General features: G+C 31.3%; 2 protein-coding genes across 3 annotated transcripts; one reads left to right on the top strand and one right to left on the bottom strand.

Moving 5' to 3' along the window:
• Positions 1-3,467: 3,467 nt before the first annotated feature.
• On the bottom strand, positions 3,468-5,184 carry LOC110992475. Its single transcript, XM_045628620.1, has 4 exons — positions 4,966-5,184; positions 4,684-4,772; positions 4,050-4,188; positions 3,468-3,609 (listed from the first exon to the last, which is right to left on the bottom strand). Exons 1-4 carry the CDS (start codon positions 4,982-4,984, stop codon positions 3,527-3,529), a joined length of 330 nt encoding a protein of 109 aa, XP_045484576.1. The 5' UTR covers positions 4,985-5,184; the 3' UTR covers positions 3,468-3,526.
• Positions 5,185-6,649: 1,465 nt separating this feature from the next.
• Positions 6,650-7,693, top strand: LOC110992476. Of its 2 annotated transcripts, none has more exons than XM_022258317.2 (4): positions 6,650-6,714; positions 6,784-6,830; positions 7,048-7,174; positions 7,286-7,693. In XM_022258317.2, exons 1-4 carry the CDS (start codon positions 6,693-6,695, stop codon positions 7,684-7,686), a joined length of 597 nt encoding a protein of 198 aa, XP_022114009.2. In that variant the 5' UTR covers positions 6,650-6,692; the 3' UTR covers positions 7,687-7,693. The 2 variants fall into 2 exon arrangements, with proteins under 2 accessions (XP_022114009.2, XP_045484684.1); XM_045628728.1 differs by having other exon boundaries at positions 6,662-6,735; positions 6,772-6,830.
• The last annotated feature ends 220 nt before the right edge of the window (positions 7,694-7,913 follow it).

Here is a 7,913-nt window from a genome sequence, read left to right as displayed (position 1 = left end):
GTTTTTATCCAACTCCTTGTCCCAACTCTCTTGGATTTGGGCAAATCCCTTCCTCTTCTTTGACATGTCTGAAAACTATAGGAAATTATTGTAACGTCTAAAACCTAAGACTAATGCCACTGAATAACAGTACATATTTCTTAAAATAGTTTAAATCTATATAAAAAATACGTTTTATTTAATCTCACTAAAGTCTATATAGTCTAGTCTCACCACAAAAGTTGTGTTTTCGCTTAAGAGCGGGCTATAACCAAAATCACTCATCGTTGATTAGATGTGACCTGTGTATGTGATGTTTGAATAATTAACAATAAATATGTAATGATCCTTCACTATAATTTCAATGGTTGACTCTAATTAATAACACAATAATATAACTAATTCAGTTCTAGCTTTTGTCTAATTTGGTTTTAATTCAATCTTAACGTGTATTATGGTCCAAATTAAATGAATTAGGTACAGCATATTAGTTTTGCCGAGAGCCATTATTTTATGAGTTATATAAATTTAAAATTAAACCGCGTAGTATATGTAAACTAAACAGATTTGACTTTATGATTTTATTTAAAAAAACTAATTCTTACATTCGTTTAAAATTATAAATTATAGAACTTATAATTTTTTCTAGCATATAAAATAAGACAAAGACAGTGACATCATTATCGAAATATTTTTTTGAATATGTTTAGTAGTTCTAGATATTACTATTACAAACAAACTAAAAAATATTAGCGTTAAGTCTTGTATATGCGGTGCTTCCTTTGGTATGGGGTGCTCTTTCTATGTGGTAAAGTAAACCATATACATTTTACTTTAATGTATTGCATATACTACGTACCGTTTAAAAGCCCTAGAAATTGTACTATAGATGGTGGTGGTGATTGCGTTTGTCCCAAAAGTGGGCGGAGGGAGACGCGCGGTTAAAATTATAAATTTTGCTAGCTCTAGGCCTGCTCTTAAGTAAATAATCGTCCCTCCATCGTTCGCCTAATGAAACCACATAGTTTGACTATTTACATGGTACCGATCGACATATTGGGTTTATGTAGCGTATTTGAACAGTATTCGATGTTTGACAGCGTGTTTGAAGCTACAAACCTTACTGTTTAAAACTAGAAATAATCTTATTAAGCAGTTTTGTTCACTGAACTCTCTCTTTTTTAACATATATATTCGATGTACAGACAGAAAGATTGTTGTAAGAAAGGTTCTAATAATAAAACAATAAACAAAGTCTTTCAAAACAATTCAGTTTAACAAAATTGTCGTTTATGATTATAATTATTATATATTAATAACCAAAACATAATTTGAAACTGAGACATCTTGATCTAAAGTTGAGCACGCTTAACACTATATTTTAATAAACTTGTAAAATACGTACCCATGTTGTATTCACAAGAATACTCATATAAATCGCAAAGATCAAGAAAAGTCCTCGCCTCATTCACTGATTTCCCGCAGGTGATTACAGTGTCGTGGAAACAGGTGTAGGCGTGTTCACATAGTTTCTTTAACTCACTCTGAAATATTACAAAGTTGAAATAAGTAAAGCTTAGTGCAGTCATATTTTTATAGACACACGCCATCTAAGACAACGTGACAGATATATTGAGACAGACTTTAAACAGTAACTTTTTGTGACTTTAACGTATTCCATGTGTTATGATTTTTTGTTGATGAAGATTATTCTTACCAAATGTGCTTTATCTCCAACTATATGTAAATACGAATCTTGAAAAATAAACATCAATGTTAGTAAGAAGATGAGATATTTGCCTAACATTTTTAGAGACACTTTGATTATCTTTCAATAGATAATCAAGAGAGTACAGGGTTTCTATCCAGGCACAATTGGTTGTCTAGTTACCAGGTGCGTATTAAGGTTTAGAAAAACCCTCAAATAGTTTGATAATGAATATTTCAAAATGCTACAATAAACGCTTGCCCCATCTGGCGTGTGACAAGTAACACCACGATTGTGATATTCTGGGAGTTTTCTGGTTTCCGCAAGTGCAATGTTTAAATAATTATGAGCATTAACACCGAGGGTTAAAGGCGCCATTAAACTGGAATTCCTTTCCTTGCAGTATTAATTTTCTGTAATTAAGGATTAGACAAAGCTCCTGACATAAGATTAAATAATTTCGAGTACTCCAATGAATTTATCCTGTCGGCATTAACATTGGAAACGGGAGTTGTTATAGTTTAAAATTTACTGAATTAAAGAATTAAGTTATATCATGGGGATTATTCTAATTAGATTAGACAAAATCTTAATCGTCCAAAAACAAATATGTCATAGTATAATAATTCATATTTGTGCATTTCAGTACGTCTCTGTTCCATATTAACTTGAAGAATACAGGCAGGATGTTGTAAAGGTTGTATCGTATATTGTAAGCTGTTCTGGAAACGATGTTTGAGTAACGTTTACATGTAAAGTTTCTAAGAAAATTTTCTGAGAGTTTATTATGTTTAAATTTTCTGAAAATGTGCTTTGTGATTATGAGTATGATTAGTAATATAATATTGGATAGTAATAGCAAATATTTTCCACTAACACATATTAATAAATAATCAATTAATAAAGTAAAAGTATCGACAGGTAAAAATTACAATTTTATTTAAGTTTACAAATAAATTAAATTGTTTAATATAATTTATAAAGATAGCGTCGTATATAGAATATAAACAGATATAAACGTACAAATGTCTTAAGACAACTTCACATATTTAATATAAGTTTTTGTTATTTGCGTGCCTATAGTGCGTCTTGTTATGAAATACCTAATTGTATTAAAGTTTCAATATTATCGATTTAACAAACGGTTCCTCCGTTAGTGAATTTTCGTAAGAATACAGTCATGAAGTAAAATAAACTCTTAATCTGTCATCTTTAAATGAATTTAATCTTTCAGCCTCTGCAGAACGTATTGTTATAAAATCTGGACATATTTCAAGCTGTGACGAGTTCTTTTGTCTTATTTTTGCCACTCTACGTTCTTAACATCAGAAACTTTTATAAATAAAATGCTATGAATAGGACGGTGAAATGTTCGATCGGTCTTCGTGTACCAAAGTTTCCATAGTTTGATAGAGTATTCAAGTCAAGTATCGTATCGAAACACGCACTTGTTAACATCAATAAATTATTTCAACATGTTTTGTATAAATTACCTTTAGTCATATTCGTGAGTCTATTTCCAATTAAACATTTATTAGTTTATTAATTTAACAATTAGATTCTATGTATTTTTCTCACAAAGGTTTGTCATTAAAACCTTTATTGTTCAACTCTTAAATATACTCCTCTATCGAATCGAATATCGTTTAATATAGATATATTAAACGATATTCAAACTACAAAACATAAATATAAGGAATTCAAATAGAATACACAAGTAGGCAATGAGGATACAAAATAAGTACAACCCTATAAGGATGGTTAATAAAAATATGGATAACTTTATTTACTTTTCTCATACATGATTATTTAATATTGTAGTAGGTGAATATTCAATTTTTAATCATCATAATAGCTGTTGGTTGGTCGACGAGATGCAGTCAGAATTGATTTGTCTTGAGGACATCCAGTCTGTTTATAATCTGAAATAAGTTGTATAAGTAATAAGCAGATGACGTTTCACTTTGATGCACGTATTTCTGGCTATAATGCTTTACTGTTTTTGGTCGATATACCTTGTTCGACTATAGATAATGAAAATTATGGTTTTAAAATAAATATGAATAGACCCCTTAGAACTTTACCGGTGCCAGGGATGAGCTTATAAAGCTGAGGCTCCAATTGTGCTGGACACCTGGATCGGAGCTTGAGAGTTATGGAGCATTTATGTACAAGTAAATTGGGTATTCTCCATAGTTAAACCCCGAATTGGAAAGGATAAAATTTCAAAATGTTCTTAAATTTTGTCCTAAGGCAAAGCGTCGTTCTGAGCGTCGCGTCGTCTTAACAAGCTTTTATCGGTCATACACCTGTGATGATCTTGAAAAATCGTCAATCAAATCAAATCGATTTCTTAACTCACTTCGCCGCCTTATACAGTTATAGTCGAACATGTCACACAGATCCCGGAATCCCATGACGTCACCAGCATGGCTGACACCACAGATTGGTATACGGTCGTGGTTGCAAACTTTGGCCATGCTGCACCATTTGGCACCCATCTGCAAGAATACAAGAAAAAAAATATCGCTGTAAGAATGTGAAAGTGTAGAATTCTACTTAACCTTACTACCCTTGATATTGAGAATCTTATAATCGAAATCTTCTCCTGCCTAGTTACTGGTAACGTTCTTGTAGTTGCAACATCTTCAATAGATAATACGTTGGATACACTGAAAATGTTTAGAACTGGCCAGTTAGAAACATTACTGATAAAAACTTTTTGAATTTCAATTTTAGAACTCTTTGGTTACCTAATGTAATATTATATTGCATTCATTTGTCATTCGTTGGCAACTTTCTACATTAAGCCGTTTTTCATTTTCTAAACATTTTCTGTGTTACCTAGATATTGTAATTTAAGTTTTTATATAAAGCAATCTATGAGTATTACCACTGACTTAAAACTTGAAAGGTTGACCCTGAATTATGTTCAGTAATGGCACATAATAAGTAATAGCACATCATCACTTAAATTATTATAAATTTTTATCAACCTTTCGCCCCATAGCGATATCTTCATTGTCTCTGTCCCGTGGCGGTCCGTGGGCAGCAACTGATAAAACGTAGAAGACCATCAGGAGGACTGAAATAATTTTCATAATAATTTTTACACTTTAAAGTATTGTGTTGTTGAAATTGATTTGAAAGTATGAGACGACATTTTGCTTAAGGCTTAGTGAAGGTTAATAAGAAAAAATCGATGGACAAAACTTCTTTGAAGAGATTGATTAGCAAGTTATCATATTCTATTTAAATAAATAAAAGAATATACTCACGAGTAATTTTCGTAAACATCTTCTTTGTGACTGCTGTCGTCGCGCGATTAGGTTAAAGTAACTCATTGTCCTAAACATTGTTGAAGTTAACTTCTATTGTCTATGAGACTATGACTTCCTGTTTGTTTTGGATTTGTATATATGTACTGAATTGTATGTACTCGGAATACATATTGGATAATATTAATACAACAGTAATAGGATTTTCAACCAAATAACTTTTACACTGATTTTCACATCACTCAAATAATTATAAAACATTACTTTTTATTCTATAGGCTCAGGCTTCAGTGGCTTACCATTTACATCTGGCATCATAAGATCAAATTAAGATCAATTTACTAATTTGGTTGTTTGCTTTTCTAATTCGAACTTCGTATTGTAACAAATGAAAGATTATAATTAAAAAGGTTTAAGCTATTTATAAACAACTTTAATATTGGTACGTTCTATAAAGGTGGTATTTCTTTACACTGGGTCGATGATACTCGATTGAAACCTGAAGAAAGAAATATTTACTAGTAAATAGGAAAAGATTTTGGTAAAATTTTTGTTTCAGATCGAATAACACTGCTCCGACTACAACTTCATTGAATTTAAAAAATACCTATAACAAAATAATATAATTAAGGTTAGAATAATTTAATTCATCAAGAGTAAGAGTTAAATAAACATTCAGATTTTACCCCAAGTATAAATCGTCTCCGTACTGATTTGTGATTATCGAACAGTCGATAATCACAACTTTAAACATAAATTTTTAGCTTGTATTAGGAACGGATGAGCAGATGAACCGATCAAGTGAAAGACTAAGTCAAAGCTATACAGCGTCATAAGGGAAGCGCTGGACAGAAACCGATGGAAGAAGATAGTCCGCTCTAGATGCTTCGCTGCTGACCACGACGGTCAGACATGAGCTGCCGACTAAAGAGAGAGAGAGGAGAGAGCACTTTTTTATATTGGCAATAAAGATATTAATAAATAATGTTTCCTATAAGTTAATAAAAAAATAAATTGACTTACTGGCATTATATTGACAGTTAAATTCCAAAATATCACATTGATCAAGGAACCACTTCACCTCATTGGTGTTTTTTTGAAAACCACATTTACGTCTTCCATCGTGTATGCATAACGCAGCTTCCATGCATGTTATTGTTGGCTGAAATACAAAGATATGCTACGTAGAAACTTATTTACTTGTACCAAAACTCAATCAGCACAGCACTGTAAACAGATACTGGCAGTTCTATAAACGAAGAAATATGTTTGTTTGGACTGAGCTAAATAATAATAAGCACGCAGCTTTTGCGTAGACAGTGAGTTTTGGCCCAGCGTATGCCTCACAATCCTGAGGCCGTGCGTTCGAGTCACGGCTGTGGACCAATGGACTTTCTATGTGCGCAATTAAATATCGTACGGTGAAGAGAAACGAGAGGAAACTGGCATGGTTAAGATCTAATACACGATGACGTGGGTTAGGCACAGGGGACTTGTCTTGAAGGAACTCCTATTTTTACTAAATACCAGAAATTTTACCAATTGTCTTAATTCCTCTTTAAAGCGTCGACATCCATTAATACATATAACGATAGATAACAAAAGAAAACTCTTTGAGTATTTCATCACAAAGTATATGAAAAATTAAAATCATAAAAAATTTTTATAGAAAGTTATTGCCGATAGAGATTGTTTCAAAAGACCTTGAATTGTACAATATTATCGATATGCGTCTCAAAGCCGTTTTAGGTAGGTCGTTCAATGTGCAATGTTTCATACAATTTTAATATTGAATTATGGTTTAATGTTTCATTGTAGTTTTGTTTATTTTTACATGTATCTGTGCGAGGACATACGGTAATAAAGTAAGATTAAATTTATGTTTTCTTTTTAAAATAACTATATAATAGTATATAAAGCGCAGCTGCCATTTATTTATTTTGACTACGATACGTTTTTTTATATTTATTAAAATAATTGTGTTGTGATAAATTATGTTGACCGTGGATTTTTTAAGATAAGTAAGAGATACAGTTATTACAAAGTTACTGCAATTTGTATTATTAAAAGTACTGGTTTCAGATATGTTACTTTGCCAAGACATGTATTCATGATGCTAAAGAAAAATGTGGCGAAGATGGAAAAGGAAACGTTAGAAGATTTTTAGATTCATGTGATATTAAAGAATATAACTGCTTGCATGGGACAGGTAATCGATACAATTTAATTATAATGATTGCAATACTTACCATATAAAGATGATTCCACCTAAATCAATTAAAAAACGAGTAAATTGTAAAATACATTTAATTACATTTAGATTACAAGAAAACGTCTCTTGAATATTGTCATTCACTTCCCTCCATCCAAGACAATCAAGTAAAAACGACACTACCTTCAACAAATAAGGAGAAGTTTAAAGAATCTGAAGAAAAGGGTTCCACACAAGCTCAATTAGAACAGGAAGTATCAGACAAGGAAAGCGTATCTCAACAGCAAAGCTCTAGAGAAACATCAGAGGACCAGCAAACACCAAAAGAAATAGATCTCGACGAAGGATCTAACGTAAAAGAATCTATGGAAGAACAAGAAGAAAATGACTCAAACCTTAAAGAATCTAAAGAAGAGACAGAGATAAATTCTGCAACCAATGCAAACGAAACTGAAGTAAATGCCGAATCAACACATGAAAGCAGTAATGATAATACAAAACTAATTTAAAAAAGAAGCCTTTTATTAATAATATCCAAATATCTAAGAGTACAGATAGACTTAAGAAGTATATTTAAGAAAAGGATGATGTACTACTATTAGAGTAGAGTTCATGTAAAGGGTATTTTTTAACAATAAAATAAATAAAACAATTTATACATAACGCTTAAATAAAAAAGCTGTTTATTTATTACAATTAACAACGAAATGAAAGGCTCATAAAAATCTTAAGAGTA

The sequence above is a fragment of the Pieris rapae genome, chromosome 6, assembly GCF_905147795.1.
Source record: "Pieris rapae chromosome 6, ilPieRapa1.1, whole genome shotgun sequence".
NCBI lineage: Eukaryota > Metazoa > Arthropoda > Insecta > Lepidoptera > Pieridae > Pieris > Pieris rapae.
This window is presented reverse-complemented; position numbering and strand designations above follow the sequence as displayed.

What these genes read in the sequence shown, in the direction of transcription:
- LOC110992475 (XM_045628620.1), bottom strand. An exon ending in ATATCGCTATGGGGCGAAAG is followed by an intron (nt 4,189 to 4,683) that starts GTTGATAAAAAT and finishes GTATTCTTGCAG; the next exon opens with ATGGGTGCCAAATGGTGCAG. An exon ending in TAACTGTATAAGGCGGCGAA is followed by an intron (nt 3,610 to 4,049) that starts GTGAGTTAAGAA and finishes AACTTATTTCAG; the next exon opens with ATTATAAACAGACTGGATGT.
- LOC110992476 (XM_045628728.1), top strand. Translation starts at nt 6,693, where the DNA reads ATGCGTCTCAAAGCCGTTTTAGGTAGGTCGTTCAATGTGCAAT. An exon ending in TAGGTCGTTCAATGTGCAAT is followed by an intron (nt 6,736 to 6,771) that starts GTTTCATACAAT and finishes TTATGGTTTAAT; the next exon opens with GTTTCATTGTAGTTTTGTTT. An exon ending in CGAGGACATACGGTAATAAA is followed by an intron (nt 6,831 to 7,047) that starts GTAAGATTAAAT and finishes TACTGGTTTCAG; the next exon opens with ATATGTTACTTTGCCAAGAC.